The sequence below is a fragment of the Apteryx mantelli genome, chromosome Z, assembly GCF_036417845.1.
Source record: "Apteryx mantelli isolate bAptMan1 chromosome Z, bAptMan1.hap1, whole genome shotgun sequence".
Taxonomy (NCBI): Eukaryota; Metazoa; Chordata; class Aves; order Apterygiformes; family Apterygidae; genus Apteryx; species Apteryx mantelli.
This window is the reverse complement of record NC_090020.1, coordinates 58,273,098-58,289,008: the sequence shown is the minus strand read 5'-3', so window position 1 is coordinate 58,289,008 and position 15,911 is coordinate 58,273,098. Positions and strand designations below refer to the sequence as shown.

At 41.0% G+C, this 15,911-nt stretch overlaps 1 protein-coding gene and 1 long non-coding RNA gene across 4 annotated transcripts; one reads left to right on the top strand and one right to left on the bottom strand.

The window, feature by feature from the left end:
* Window positions 1–26: 26 nt before the first annotated feature.
* On the top strand, window positions 27–10,256 carry LOC136995280 (uncharacterized). The gene is made up of 3 exons (XR_010886829.1): window positions 27–237; window positions 6,877–7,084; window positions 10,162–10,256. It is a non-coding gene; the product is annotated as an uncharacterized lncRNA (long non-coding RNA).
* Window positions 2,061–14,836, bottom strand: MARVELD2 (MARVEL domain containing 2). Of its 3 annotated transcripts, none has more exons than XM_067315362.1 (6): window positions 13,850–14,836; window positions 12,205–12,237; window positions 10,901–11,037; window positions 10,170–10,341; window positions 9,725–9,775; window positions 2,061–4,653 (listed from the first exon to the last, which is right to left on the bottom strand). In XM_067315362.1, exons 1-6 carry the CDS (start codon window positions 14,816–14,818, stop codon window positions 4,651–4,653), a joined length of 1,365 nt encoding a protein of 454 aa, XP_067171463.1. In that variant the 5' UTR covers window positions 14,819–14,836; the 3' UTR covers window positions 2,061–4,650. The 3 variants fall into 3 exon arrangements, with proteins under 3 accessions (XP_067171463.1, XP_067171461.1, XP_067171462.1); XM_067315360.1 differs by lacking the exon at window positions 2,061–4,653 and adding an exon at window positions 7,473–8,801 and having other exon boundaries at window positions 13,850–14,835; XM_067315361.1 differs by lacking the exon at window positions 2,061–4,653 and adding an exon at window positions 8,941–8,991.
* Between the last annotated feature and the right edge of the window lie 1,075 nt (window positions 14,837–15,911).

Sequence of the window (15,911 nt, the reverse complement as noted above, 5' to 3'; positions counted from 1 at the left end):
CGATCGTTCCGCGCTGGAGGCGGCGCCCCGCGGAAGAGCAGCGCCCGCCGGTAGCGGGACTCACCCCGGGGCCCGAGGCGGGCGGCAGCCCCGGCCCCCGCCGCAGCCCCGCCAGCCGGTGAGGGCCCGGCTGAGGCTGGCGCCGCCGCCGAGGGGACGGTGGGGCGCTCCGGGACACCGCCAGAGGCAAAACGGACCCCAGGGGGAGCAGGCGAGCGAGGTCGTTCGCGGCCGCAGGTGAAGTATCCAAACGCGGGGAAACGCTGCTACCGCCGCTGTTAAATACAATATATCTTTCGCACACGCAAAAAAATATTATTCGAAAGGGGAGCAGCGTAGCCAAAAGGCTTTCCGAGCAGATCAGAGGCGATAGGGCGGTACACGGCTCGCCGCCTTCTCCGGTGGCGACGGTGGCTGTAGCTTCTGTCGCGCTGAACCCTCAGCTACGAGTTTCTTACCTATTTCACACAGACCCTTTGGAGCTGTAGTCCCCCTTTTAGCTACTGCAAATAAGCCCATACCAGTGACTTACAAAATGTATAAAGCTCACCAGAGTATACATTGTCTATAAACTAAATGTGCATGGGGAAGTGTTATAAAGGAAGTAAGATTTTCAACAAGATTAAAACACTATTTGTATTTATATGACTGTATTTCCTGATTAACTGAAGAACCCAAGGGACGGGGAAAAGGACAGAACATTACGTACATGTACCATAATATTGCATGTTAATGCATAATTGCTATGATCAGTTACTTCATGAAAATAATGGTATTTTATCCCAATAACAAAAACACTGCTTTAACTCTATTCTAAAATACGCAGCTTAGAATTTATTACTGCAGGTTCAGGTTATATTTTCTGTGACTAAGCAAATGCCCTCACAGGAGCAAACTGAGTAGTGGAATAATGTAGCTATTTCTTCAAACATATCTAATCCCATAGAACATGTGTTCTACAACCATGTAGAATAATCCTTTCAGAATTGCCTCTTTCAGGCTGGAAGATGTTTCACTATGATAATTTTATTTTAGAACTTCTTTTAATAAACTGTCATTACAAACCTATGAACAGTTAATTGGCAGTTGCATTTAAAAAGAGGGTTGGGGTGTTTCATCTCACATTGAGTGGGGTATGGTAATTACTCTGACCAAATGAAAGAGTTTTTCACTAAATATCATGGTAAGTACCATTTTTCAGATGTCTATAAAATTACTATTTGTCTCTTTGCAAGCATATAATTTACTTTTAAAGGCTGCCAGGATAACAGTTATTTAAAAGACTGAAAGCCCTAAGTAGTACTCTGTACTTCAAATCCAGCAGTTCTTGACATTACTAATCACAGAGATATTTTGAAATATTGCTTAGTTTAGTAGAGGAGTGGATGGTCAAGATACTGCAGTTTGAGTTCTAACCACACATACCCCAAATGCAACTTTGAAAAGGTTTTTCTGGTCTATACCAGAAATACACAGAAAGACAAAAGATTCCTGAATATATCTTATTCCCAGCTTTTCCTTGTCATTTACTTTTCAGAACTGGGCAACAGGCTATTTCTCCTTACAGTTCTGACCTTTAGTTGCTTGCACACACACAAAATTCTGACTGGACACTAGAAAAGCATCAAGGAGAAAAATGAGTCACAGTTTAAACACCTAGTAGAAATACTGGGTTGTTGGCTGGTAGATAGATCCAAGAGGGACTTTTATTGTTTTCTCTAAAGAAAATAAATATGAAGCACTTGTAATTTATTTCAATTATCCAAATGTGCTGGTAGAAGTTGCACTTTTCACACTGAAAATGCAGTATTATATTTGCAGATGTTCACTAATCACCCTTCACAACTACTGTAGTAAAGAGTAAAACTACATTTAACTATCATCAGTTGTAACAGTAATTTTATCCTATTACCTTCACATGGCTACGCCCAGAAATCAGCAAGCAATCATACCATTCAGTGCAGAACGAAGCACATTCTCTACATTCATGAGTTTACAACACCAGCTAGTTCACATTACTAAACCTAGAGGATGATTTGCTTAAATACAAGAAAAGCATTTTTAGTTGTATGGATTAGCATCACAGCACTTGAGAAGATGACAGAGCACTGCAGCCGGATAGATTGGCCTTTATGTAGGTGGGGCAGCAGGGAAAAGGTACAAATACAAGAGTAGGAAGGGAATGGGAGGACAAATTTGTTACCAGAACAAAGTCTCTAATAGAAAAACAGGATCAGAACTGTGGAGCATTAAAAACTACCAAAATATGAAATCTGTTGTGAAAAATTTTACTTATATTCACACATACTTTTATATAATTTTTATACATCTCCAGAACAGACTACTACATGCAGTGGTAGACAAGGGAAATTACTGTAATTATTGTATTTTACATAGAGAGGAATAGAGCCAGTGACTACTAGCAAGTGCACACATTTTAGGAGTATTAGGAAATAAGCAGTCTTTCAGGACAAAAGAATACATCATAGCCATTTTACATGCTCTGATAATTCCAGAAGATCTATGAATATCTTTAAACAGGATACCGGTGGGGCTTCTAGGACTGTAAGCATTTATGTTTCACTTTTATTTATTTTTGTTAGAATGAAGATTATATGTAGTTTTTAAACCTTGCAAATGTTTGCTTTCCCACAAGGCAAGCAAAAAGAAAAAGCAATTATGCAAAAGCTTACTCTTTCAAAAGCAGAAGCAGTTTGAGATCTTTCTAGATTGACATCAAAATACAAAAAGAGGTAACAAATTAGTTCCAGGTATTTTGATGTTGCATGATTATGTTTTGCTCCCACCTAAAATAATTCTGAGCAGCAGTGATCCATTGCAGGGGCAGCACTCAGTAAAGAAATATATTCAGCCCTGTCCATAACTTCATGTCTTTCCAAAGGAGAAAGAGAGAAAATACAGCTACTGTAAGGTTTTAAAGAATATTTCTAGGCAGTAAAGAATGAGGTAGCTTTGATTTTAACATAAAAGCTTTTCTAAATATAGTCAGTCTCCTTTTTTTGCAAAAAAAAGAGAGCAACATTAAGAGTTTTGGAGAAAGAGGAATTATGTAAAAATACTACAATTCAATTTGACAAGTGTAAGAATTTCAATTACATTACTTCATTGTTGCAGAAAGCATAGCGTACATGGGACTGAGAATTTAAGTGCAGAAGCCCACAGATCATACTAGATAAAGTGTAATCAATTCTGAATGGCAGATGAACTCCAGAGAATATGGAAGGATAATCAAAATCACTTAATTAAAGTAGTACCTCAGTTAATGCAGGACATAGAATTTTCATGAGTATCCAAACAAAGGAGAAAATACACATTCAACACTGATGCAAGTGATGTGTCAGAAACAAATGAACTGCTACAGCATTATTCTCCTTCAGTTAGAAGTAAGTCTTGTGTTCAGAGTACATGTTCAGTCAAACAGAAACAAGCACTACCACCATCATTAGGAAGGTGAGAACTGGAGACCTAACTGCAGATGGAGAAGAAGCCAATATAGCAATAAATAGCTGTGTGTGTGAGATCAGAAATTTTGCTAAGCACTTGGTTCACTGGGACCTCAAACATGAAAAAACAGACTGCTTCTCATACTCTCATTTCAGCTTCACTGGAACTACAAAAACTGAATGCAAAATAAAAACAAGTGGCGGAAAATACAGGCAGGAGTCCTTATATGTACATGCACAGTTAACATGAAGTCTCTGAAAGAAGCACAACTACTTTACCATTCAGGATAGTGAACATTGTACCAGTTAAGGGATCTTTTCAAGTTTGGCTTCAAATACATTTCATTAAAAACCATGTCAGTAAAAAAAAAACAAAACATAAATTAAATACATTTAGAATTCTAAAGGAAATATTTTTGAAAACCTGAAATAATATTAACTTGCTTTTTCAGTGTTTATTTGTTCCTTGTTCCTTCCACTAACAAACAGTCTTAAGTACTGGTCAGTATATGAGATTCTAAAATAGACCTTTCTTGAGAATCTTGGTTATTGTGAAAGAGAACGCTAAAAACTATGTAAAGTTTAAAGTATTAAAGTCAAAATGGAAGGATTTGACTTTCTTAGGTGTTAGGCACAACATATTCTGGCATATGCAGGCATATTCGCCTATAATGCTTCCTTTTATGAGACTTAAAAAATAGTTCTTATGTAGACTTAGTGCCTCATTAAGAAATTATCACAACTCATGCAACATTCAATTCCTTTGCAAATTTAAAATACTAAAAGCTGAACAGCTATTTCTACAAATACAAGCAAGCCCTTTAGGTTTTTCTGGATTAGTTCATTAATACAAAGTACGTCATATATTGTCATCAGTGATAAAGCTAAACTATAGCAGTATGGCACACATTTTTGCTTACATTCATTAGCTTGATCCAATCTGCTGTATCTAATATGCTACTAAATCAGGATTGTGATAAGTAGGGAGACTCATCTCACTGAGAGTTTTCATTTCGCAAGCATCACACTGAGAATTCACTCAATAGAGCGAATAGAGTTAAGATAGTTTTAGCCAATTTCTCTGCAGAGCAATCAGAACTTTACCAGCTGCAGTGGAAATGCGCCAAGACTGGGTTCAATCTCTTGAATTACAGGAAAGTTGCCAGGCATCTGTTTCTAGGGGGTGTCACTGTGCATTCAAGTAAGACAAGAAATGAGGAAGAAAACATTTAAACAGAAATACATTTCCTTAAATAGGAGTGGGAAACTTAGCAATTAAATGCAAATGTTGTGTTTATCGGCAGCAATCTATAAATATAGGCAAAACAGAAGAAATGAATTTAAACACACCCTGGGAAAAATCAGATGTTCTAGAGGAAAGCAATAAAAAATACTGATGATGGAAAAAATTACTTCTTTAAGAAGTCAAGATTTGCTTCTAAGACCTGAAATAGAGTTGTAGTTTGATCTACTCTCATGCCATCTTTTCTTAAGAAGGGAAAAGTCCAATTTCTAAGAACTGGAAGTAGAGAAATGGGTTCAAGCTGATAATGGTAATAGAAGGAGAGAGAAATGATTTTTTTCAGAACTGGGATGATTTTTACTGTCAAGGCCAAGAATTGCAATACTGTAGAGGAATATAAGATATACAATCTTGTAGATGATGCTGGTCTAAAAGCTTCAAATCCCAACACAATTTTGGGATTAATAAACTAAAAGCTGGATAGGTATTTCTACAAATTTAAACCTATTACATTTTTCATTAACACCAGTATTTTTAGTTGATATGCCCTCATGAGTTAAAGCTAGTCCACCCTAGTATGTGATGCACACTTCAGCTTACGTTCATTACACACTTTACTTGCCCTGCATAAACACACAAGGTAGCAAGGAATATGAGGATATTGCCACAGCTATCTTGATCACAGTCATCCAGCTGTTTATCAAGACAAATGAGCCCTTTTCATAACTCAAGTCTGGCTTGAAAACTCTTGTATTCTTGGAATCTGTAAGTCCCTCTTGGACATTTGCCTGTATGGATCTGTCAAGCCAGGTGGGTATTTCCTAAGAGGAAGACTGGAGGAAAGAAGTCCTTGTCACATACACTCAGTGGCTGAGGACAAGCTGTAATTGAAATAATATGCTAATCCCTTTGATGTAGGGCAATATTATTTGCAAACTTTAAATGAGTATTATTACCTTCTGCAAAAACCCAGTCACACTAGTAAGGCCACATAGCAGACATTTACATTTACATGCAACAGTGCAGATTCACAGAGTAGAGTTTAGAGAGACCACACAGAGAGACCCAGGTGACATTCGCCAGCCTTTGATACTCTTGTATTAAGTACAAAACTAACCTCAGTTCTGTTCAGAGTATACCTTCTGTTCTTTCAGGACATCGGGAGACCCCTTCCTTGAGAGTTCTAATTGCAACTAAATCTGGCTAAACTGACTCCCCATTTGTCTTGCCTTTGACTAGCTTCAACTCCCAGCCACTAATTTATTTCATTAATCTCTTCCTCCAAGAGATTAAAGTGTTTCTTAGTCTAATATTTTTATTGTTGCATATTTAGAGTAGTTCTTCCTTCATAGGTTAGAGTAAAACCAACTTGCCAATTGTACACACCAAGCCTGCAGCCTCTTCTCCCCCCTGCTTAGCAATGTTGAGGTCTGTAACACAACCCAGGTTCAAGCCAGTCATTTACCTTAACAGCCGCAGTGTGCTGCCGGGCTGGACTTCCTAAGCTGCAGAGCAAGTGCCCATGCCTGCTGTTTGATGCTCAGCACATGCCGCTGCAACGTCTGGCACCAATCCTGCCCGAACCCCTAGCAGTCACAGAAGGGTGTTCCTGCCCATCTTCTCTCCATGACCCCAGGAAATCAGCCCAGCCACACGCGTGGCACCTTCGCAGGAGAGGCTGAGGGAACCACGCGCAGTGTCTCCCGTTGGGTCCTTCCCCCCTTCCAACAAGAGGCACAGTGTTTCCTTCTCCAAGCCCCTTTAATGGAAACTCAGACAGAAAGGAGAAGCCGGATGGTTGCTGGCCTATCCGAGGGGCTGGGAGCTGGCTTCTCAGAGAGAGAAGCGCAGACTGCTGTCAAAGGGAGACTGGAGCTGGGTCTTCCTAGTCTTAATAGGCCTTTCCCACACCAGGAGACCGACTGGAAATCTGCCAGAGAAAACATCAAACAAGCAAGCTTGGGGAGGGGGGTGGAGTGGGAGAAGATTCTCTTTTCAGCACTTTACTTGAGCTTTAAACTTGGATTAATCTTCTTCTGGTACCTGACAACGCCCAGAACTCTCATTGAGAAAAATGGGAAATCTAGGTGTACAGTGAATGAGCACTTAAACTGCAGGGGTCTGGACAAGGACATGTCTTATAAAATTTTTTTTCTAATATTTCTGCAGCACAACAGGTATAAAACACCTGGCCCCAGCTCCCTTACAAGTTAGGGAGGTTTCCTTTGCATTGGAAGGAATGGAAACTTGAGCCAGAGAGAGGACTGAGAAGAGAGCGAGGACAAGGGATGGCACTGAGTTTTGCCCGATGCGGACTGAAAAAGATATTGAGAGACCTTCCAGACGGATGAGACTGAAGTCTGTTTCAAATGAAAAGGTGCCAAGTTTTCTAATTCTCTCAGCATTCCCTTAGTTTCTTGTTATGTACTTCATCCACTAGAACTCTTGGAATTAAGTGGCTGATTAAATTGGAATGTCAACTTTTGACAAATACGAGAGCGAGTCTGAAGCCATCAGGATTGCAGTGTGAACAGTAAGGGCTCAAAAATCAGATGGCAAATAACTCACAGGGTGAGGTACAGTACTGCATTTGCACTACCGCAGATGCCATCATTGTTCTAAACTGGAAACACCTTTCCTAACTTCTTCCCTTTAAATTAAGGCCAAAGTTGAAAATTTACCTCTAAAGAAAACATAAAATCACTAACAAAAGTCTTGAAGTCTTAACAACACTTTTTCTCAGTAAAATGCCTTCAAAAACAAAGAGAATAACATGGTTCTGCTTAGGATTTGAAATTAAAATATATTTCAGAACAAAATATCCAGTGAAACAGCAGTTGTAGAAAACTGTACAAAGAAATGGCTACCAATGCTTCCAACCATTTTAATAAGTAAAAAAAATGTAAATATAAAGATATGAAAAATGACATAACAGGAAAATTTCCTTATCTATGAGAACATCTGCACATGCAAACCTATTTATCCCAAGATATATTACACAAATTTATACAGAATCTCTAGAAAGCATATCTATCAACAAAACATTTTGCCTGGCCTTACAGAAGATCCTTTATTGGTACTTTAACTGGGAATTCATTTTGTTCTACTTAATCTCTGAGTTCACAATCAGCTGCAATTAGGTAATCTTAAAATTGTCCTAAACAAAAAGTCCTGTTCCTTGCTCATGAAGAAGAAAAACTGTTTTTCTTTTAGGCCCACAGATTCCCACTAAGATGATCCAAAAAACTATGCAGAGCACACCAGTCTGGCAAAACTAGTGGAACGCTGACATGGCCTAATCCTGCATCTCTATTCCTTTAAGGTCATATATGAATTCATCACATCACCTCTACAGAGAAGCATTAAAAACAACAAAGACAAAAAAACCCACTGTGCTATGCTTGTTTAAATAGGAACTTATTTTGTAGCTCTTGTTAAGTAAAATTCCCAATAATTTCTGACATACAGCAGAGCATATGAAGATGCAAATAGTCTTATTAAACTCAGTTCTGACTTGTCAAAACTATTCAAAATAATTAAGTACTCTACCAAACCCCAGACAGTAACATCAGCTCAGCTCTTTTTTGATATCATAAGGCCTATATTAAAGTCTGAAATTGTTACAGCATTTGTGTGAACATTTTTGACATGGTATTTAGAACTGCTTTCTCTGGTAGACAATAATACAATATTTGCAAATAGAAAAGTATGCATACGTAAGAGGACTGGCTGTGCACTGTCCAATAAAAGCAGAATGTTAATACAGATTTTCTAAATTCATTTGGTAAGTTCATTATATTGACTTAAAATTGGATCTGTATGCAAAACCTATCAGAAATGCACAGTATCTAAGTAAATGACAAAGTGACTAAGAAAGTAATTGTTTTCCCCACAGGAAATTCTGAAAGTAAATAAATAAAAAAACACATTTCTATTTAAAAAATATATAAAATAGTATCTCAATAGTCAAGCCAATGCTAAACTTGTACATTCCAATTCATAACTTTATCATAGTCCTGAATTCGTTGTTTTATGTGAGAAAGCTTATTCTTCAGGTATTCACAACGCTCCTTTTTCTCCAGAAACGCAGGATCCTGCCAAAAATACAAAACCCCCTTATATTGATGTTTATGCTTTCAGTTTCCTCCAACAATAGCTCATTATCAATGATGCCATAGATTAAGGGCAGCATATAAATATCCATTCTTCAAAAACACATTCCTTTTACTTGGTCACAGTTTCTTACATCCAGCCTTATCCTGTTTACCCTGCTTTCATGAAGGGCTGAAGAGAGAGGTTCTGCTTTAATATGCCTTAGTTATTTAGTAAACAGAACAACCTTAACATAAATGTGTAAATACAAATAGATGTGTTCTGGCATGTCAAATAAATCCCTTTCTCCAAAAAGCAATGAAATTTAACTAACACGGATGCAAAATTTGAAATCAATTTAAAAAACCCAAAAAACAGACATTTGTAATGTATTATGCTTTTAGTGGAACAAAGGTACACATTAATTGCCTGCATTTAAAAACAACAAAGCAAAATCTCTTGGACTACAGAGAGAATTAATTTTTGACAGTCTGTGTAAGCTCCATGCCAGAAAGAAAATACAAAATTTCTTTTCAAGGGCAACACTGTATATTTTCTGTTGTTAAAAAAAGCTGTGTTGGCTTTGTGAGTGAGTACAAACGAACTGGATCCCCAAAATAATCAATGGTAACTGATCTTCTGAAAGCAAAATGCTAGAGATGAGACATGCTCTCAGAAGATTAAAATATCCCCCTCCCCCAACTCTGTCCAACAGAATCATTATTCCCAAATGAGGTTGTTGACATGATGAGTAGAGTGCGTAGTGTCCTAGCTTTACCAAAGCTTAAAAGACAAATATACAAAGCTCTGTAATAGCTAAGCATACCCTGAGCTAGCATATTGTACCTAGTGTCAGGAGTCCTGTCTATTTACACTCTTTGCTGTTCATTAGATTCACTAGCAATGTAAACCTGAAAACACTCACATTTTTTTTCTTCTTGTATTCTTGCAAAACTCTTGATATCCTTTCCTGTTCCTAGTAAGAGAGACCATGCATTTTTAACCATATTAGTGCACTCCATTTCTTCATGTAAATTTTACCAAATACTTGTTAAAAGTCAATTGCTCCTTTAATCAAATCCATTCTAATATATTTTTAACTGCTAGTTTTGTACTTGAAAAATAGTGAAAATACTTTAACTGTAGTTCATACAAAACTTGAAAGCTACTAACATGAAAAAACAGAAAAACATATATACAATTTAATTGCAACTTAGCATCCTCAGCTAATAACTAAACAAGAAATAACAGATTTGGGGAAACTGTCTCTCCTACCAAGTCACTGCCAGCATTACAAAACATTGCCATAACTAAAGACAGACAGAAACTGCCTAATAACATAGCTGCTTTTCCATTTCACAGGTACTTACATGTATGCTTCCAGGATTATGGGGCAGTTTTCTCATCAACGCATCCAGCTCATCAAACTTCCTTAATACAGCATGAACTTCCCCTGACAGTTCTTTATATTCAGCAAACTGATCATTGAATACCGCTTTGTATCGGTCTCGCATTTCATTTGTTTGAATTGCTGGGTATTTCCTTTTAAAAAAAAGTGTTTTTTAAGGACTAATATTAGAGACAGGACTTCAACAAACACGCAGACCCTTGACTTTGCTACTGTATTTCTGTATTATTTGTTAATCTCATAACCTGCTGAAATTTGCATGCATATAAAGCACCAAAATCTATGCCAAGTATTATACAAATTATTTTTATGATCTCCTACTTCACCATAAAATGGCCTAGCCTTGCCACTTTAAAATTAAGTATGTTATAGAATCAGGGACTAAAAGGACAAGAACTTGTCTGTATGGTCTTCTTTTACTTCAGTAATTATTGTACATGCTACATTACAATAGTCTGCTTTAACATTTGAGCTTTTTATTCTTAATTTAAGATTCTTCATTTATATTACTGTTTCTATGCCATTGACACCAGCCCCCATCCTCTCTAGTTTAACATTCACTTCAGCAAGATTCTGAGATCCACAGCACAGAAAGAATGGCAAAGAAACCATGAAATGTATATATGAGAAACACTGAGTGAAAATCAGGATTCAAATATTTTCCATTAAGTTTATCAAAGCTAAGTCACTTACGCTAAGTAGTCTGGCATTACTATAGGTTTAGGAATGTGGCCTGCAGGTATATGACCATTAAGTCGTTCAGGTTTCACTTCCACTGATTTAAGCTGCCTATACGTGATCTCTTCTCTTGGTCTGTCAACACTTTCATACTAAATTTTAAAAGCAAAAAAAAAACAAAAAAAAAACCCTTAAAAGTCAATTTTACTTCAAAAACAATATACATAAACTACAAAATATCTGACTAATTTGAAGACAGAGATACAAGGACTGAACAGCAGTGCATGCAAATTGTATATATTCTTATTATAATTAGAAAATTAGGAAGGCGTTACAGTAATGCTTTTCACAAAATAACCATCTTAAATTTGTCCAAATAGCTGTTCCAGTGACAAATAAATACTTCTTGGAAAGATTTGTCCCATAAAAAAGTAATTTAAAAAAGTTTCCTTGAGTTTCTGTCTAATCTGTGACTGGTTGCTGATGGACAGAAATCACTCAGTTCTCCACGTCTCAGTTTTCCCTCATTCCCTGCTGCACAATTTCTCCCTGGACCCAGAAGTAACAACACATGGAGTTCTGCCACAGCTTACAAAAAAGGATCCTGATTCAGTACTGAAGTAAGCAACTGAGAAAACAGTAGTAGGAAGCTCACAGTATCTAATGGGAGGCATTTAAGACTGAAAGAAATGCATCATAAATTCTCTGAGAATCATCATCTGCTGCATTAAGATCCTACACAGTCTTCATATTGTATGCACTTGCACCTTTGTGCAATGGAAGCACCAAAATCCTCCTTCAGTATGACAGATTCTGGCATTTGCTGATATTTCAAAGCTCACAGGGTGGGCTTTGGAGCAGTCTCAGAGACACAGGAGCAAACTGTCAGCTCAATGAGCACCTATCACTGTGCTTCACTGCCTCTTCTCCAATTTAAACAGGCAGTCAGGAGTTTAAAAAAAAATAAAAATCCCTAAAACCTACAATGCGCAAGATGCCCTACTGTTACAGCCGTGTCTGCAACGTACTGCAATGAATGCTGCAGGACTTGTTCAATGAATGACGTAAGAGCAGACACAGAGGCAGTCATCAGATTTGCTGACACTGTAAACTTAAAGCCTAGCCTAACTAGTGGGAATTTCTTTGAGCTCCTTCTGAATCTCCTGGGTAGAAGAACATTGTCTGGATTGCATTAAAGAACTAAACCTGATCTCTTCCTAGAATAAAAACTAGACCGGTCAATTGAAACAGAGAGTCACAAGAAAAAGAATAAGCATTTGGGACTTCAAGTAATGAAACAAATATAAATTGTTTCTTACCTTCTTTTCTGATAAAGACGACTGTGTTTTCATCTATCAAAAAAAAACAACCTTTAAGTTTTATTTTCAGCATAAACAGTACACAAAAGCACAGACTCTTAAAATCTAAACTTTGTATGTATATTTAAGTATGAATAAATTTAGAATAAGAAATATTTTTCAGATCAGTAGGTTTAAAAACTGTTTAAGAATGGCAGGAAAAAAAAAAAAAAAAAAACACTCCAACCCAAAACAACAACAGGATCTTCCCTAATAGCTGTAAGGAACAAATCGGATTAACTACTCTATCCAGTCACTTTTATTACTGCACATTCCAGCATATATTAACTCACTGACACTCTGAGGCCTAAGTCATTGCTTAGAAAACATTTCAGTGCTCTAACCAGTAACTCAACCAGCAGCTATTTTGCACAATACTCTCTAGAGCCTAACCTGTATTGTAAAAGCATTCTCTTTAGAAATATTCTTAAGTGACTGGAATAAAAGAACACTGAGAACAGCAGGGAAGAGTGACTGGGTGCTTTCTGTGTAATTCCAGCAATTACTTCATTTTTGAATGAGTTTAAAAAATGCTTTAAAAAGTTTTATTCACAGAACTGCAACTTATTTTTCGAAAGGAGAGTCCCCATTTTATGCAAGATACGGTGCTTAAACTGTGTATATATAAGTTCTTCTTGATCAATCTGATCAATTTATCTCAAAAGCAGAATTTTAAGAAAATGCAAAAAGCTTAACAAGGAAAAAAGACAGTACATAAAAATATTTGTTCTTGGTGTTTTATATCAAACCCTTGATGTACCTTGTTCAATTACTAAAAGAATTTGTTATGAAGAATCAAGATTTGCTCCCTTTTTTGCTTTTGGAAAAACAAGACAGGCACTAGAGGTTGGCACAAATACTCTAATGAAAATGGACTTAGAATCATCTGCCTTTTCCCCCCCCCCCCCAAATTCCATATATAATAGTTACACAGTTCCTAGAGCTTAAGGGTTTTTTTTAATAATTAGGATGAAAAAAGAGAAAAGAAACTTACTGGCTAGATTTCGGTGTCTCAGATTTCCATTTTGTTAATACTATTATCTATACTATCATGAGGAAAGCTAAAAAGACATGAAGTAGTAGCTTAGAGTTTTGTTTGCAACATAAAAATCACTATTTCGTCTTTTTATTGTCATTCACACTAGCACTTAACCTGCTGAAAGCACAGACTTCAAATGCTAGGTGGCATTAGGCCCTACCCTGCTGAACAACTGAACAAGCACATTGTTCACTTCTTCCTTTGTTTAAGAAATATATGCCAGGAAGCAGGTCATCAGCTGATGCAGGAAGAAAACGGAGTATTACAAAGAGAACAGAACCAGTTCCTTCCCAAAGTCAATTAACAACAACAAAAAAAACAACAGGAATTTGCATCAGATCTTAAAAAGAACGTTTCATTCGGTGATCTCAAATTTATCAGTAAGACCAGTAAACACGGTCACTCAGAGGCTCTGAGCTGCCGCAGTTCATGTCAGACACGTCCGACAGGCCTCGGTCCGTGGTGCGAGCAAGAGCCTCCCGCTGCTGCCCATCGCGCCCTGCGCATCAGATGGGGAACGGCGATGGACGACTTACCCCCCGCGCCATTAACTGACTGATGACTTACCTCCCGCGCCATTAATTCTCTGTGCCTCCTGGCTCCTTCGTGTCTCCACAGCTTTAAAGCAACCACCGCGCTAATTAAATAGAGTACCACTGTGACGAACAGGAAGATTATTGCTGCTGTCTGACCTCCTTCCACCCGGCAAAAAGACGCGTTTATCGGGGTCTTGAATAGCGGGTAGTAGCAGAGTCCCCCGCGATTAATATCGTTCACGTACACTATCGCAGCCGCCATGTACAAGAAGAACAAAGCCACGTTAATCCCGAACTCGGTCAGAGGCCACCAGTTTGAATCCAGCAGGATAGTCCGGTAGTACACGGACATGCCGAGCACCAGCAGCACGATGGTCACGATCCACGCCACTCCCGCCGCCACCAGGACGAACGGCGTCTTCGGCCCGCCGTAGTAGTAGCCGCCGTAGGCGCCGCCGGCCGCGAAGCCGTAGGGCTGCGAGTACCCGAACATGTTGTACCACTCGTTGTCCTTGTGCACGTAGGCCGAGACGCAGGCGAACACGGCGGCGCCCAGCAGCAGCTCGGCCACGCACAGGACCCGCAGCAGCCCGGCCCAGGACCTCATGTAGGCGTAGCGCTGCCCGTAGGCCGCCTCAGCCGCGCCGCAGGCCTCGCCGCGCAGCACGGCCTCGCTCTCGGCCCGCCACGAGGCGGCGGGCGGCGCGGCGGGCGAGGGCGGCGGGGAGCTCTCCGCCCCCGCCGCGGCGTACAGCACGTCGGAGGCCGCGCTGCCCCAGGCGCGGCTCTCACGGCGCTTCCCCCTGAAGAAGCTCTTCCACGAGTCCGGCACGAACCGCCGCACGGGCTTGAGCTCGGCGCCGTCGCCGGGGCCGCAGGGCGGCTGCAGCGGCAGTGGGGGCGGCGGGAAGGCGGCGGGCGGCGGCGTTGCCGCCTCCTCCGAGTCCAGCGGCTCCTCGTCGGGCCGCCGCCAGCCGCCGGCCGCCGCGCTCCCCGCCATCCGCGACGCCGCCCGGCGCGAGCCGCTCCTCGGCCCGGCTCACCTGCGCCTGCGGGAAGGAGGGCGCTGCAGGGCCGAGAGGCGGCACCCCGCCCCGGGAGCGCCGACTCCCGCCGCCCGCCCCGCCCCGCTCCGCCCCGCTCCGCTCCGTCCCGTCCCGTCCCGTCCCGCTGAGCCGCCCCCAGCGCGCGGCCGCGCAGCCCCGCGAGAGGCGGCCGAGCCCGCGGCACCTGCCCGCCCTGCTCCGCCCCGGCCCCGGCCCCGCTCACCTCCGCCACCGCCGCGGCCCATGCGCCGCCCCGCCCAGGTGGCCTCACCTGCGGCCGGTCCCGGACCCGGGGGCGGTGCGGCGCCGCGCCGCGGACACCTCGCCCGGCGGCGGCGGGATGGGCAGCGCTCGCACCCGCCCCGCCGCCGGCACCCAGTAGCCGCGGGGGCGGGGGGGAACAGACACCTGTAAATAATTAATCTTCGTTTACTGGAAACCCCCTGAAGCGCTGGCTCGCCGGAGCAAGGCAGCCTTGGAGAACAGGGCCGTGCCCGGCCGCCGCGCAGCGCCTGCGGCCTACGCTGCGCCGCCCCGGCGAGCTGGGAGCACAGCAAGCTGCAGGAAGGCTTCGGCGAGGCGAGCCGGTGCTAGGCTGAGCGGGGGTGGCCAAGCGACCCGAGCCGGAGCACCCTGGAGAGAGGGGCCAAGGGGCATCTGCAGTCCAGAACTTTCTCGACTGCGCTGTAGTAGCTGTAACAGCGGTTAAGATGTAATTTTCTCTCTTCAAAACCAAACAATAGCCATAGCTTTAAAGACTACACCTCAGCTTTCATTGAGGAGGAATTTAGACCGCTTAACAGCAGCATTAATTCCAAGCTTATGCTTGATAAATATGTATTTTTATCTACTAAACTTTACACATTAACAGTACAGAAATGTAAATAAATCACATTCAAAATAAGCTTTTTCTTCTTATATTCCTGCGTTACCACTAACCTTGGTGACTTGCTGGATTGCTTTGCATCGAGCAATCCCAAACTCTAAACAACAGTCTGTTCAGACAAATAGAAAACACTTAATGTGTCATTTACCAAACACATGACT

What these genes read in the sequence shown, in the direction of transcription:
- MARVELD2 (XM_067315360.1), bottom strand. Translation starts at nt 14,818, where the DNA reads ATGGCGGGGAGCGCGGCGGCCGGCGGCTGGCGGCGGCCCGACGAGGAG. An exon ending in CGTCTTTATCAGAAAAGAAG is followed by an intron (nt 11,038 to 12,204) that starts GTAAGAAACAAT and finishes TTTAAAATTTAG; the next exon opens with TATGAAAGTGTTGACAGACC. An exon ending in GTAATGCCAGACTACTTAGC is followed by an intron (nt 10,342 to 10,900) that starts GTAAGTGACTTA and finishes TTTTTTTAAAAG; the next exon opens with GAAATACCCAGCAATTCAAA.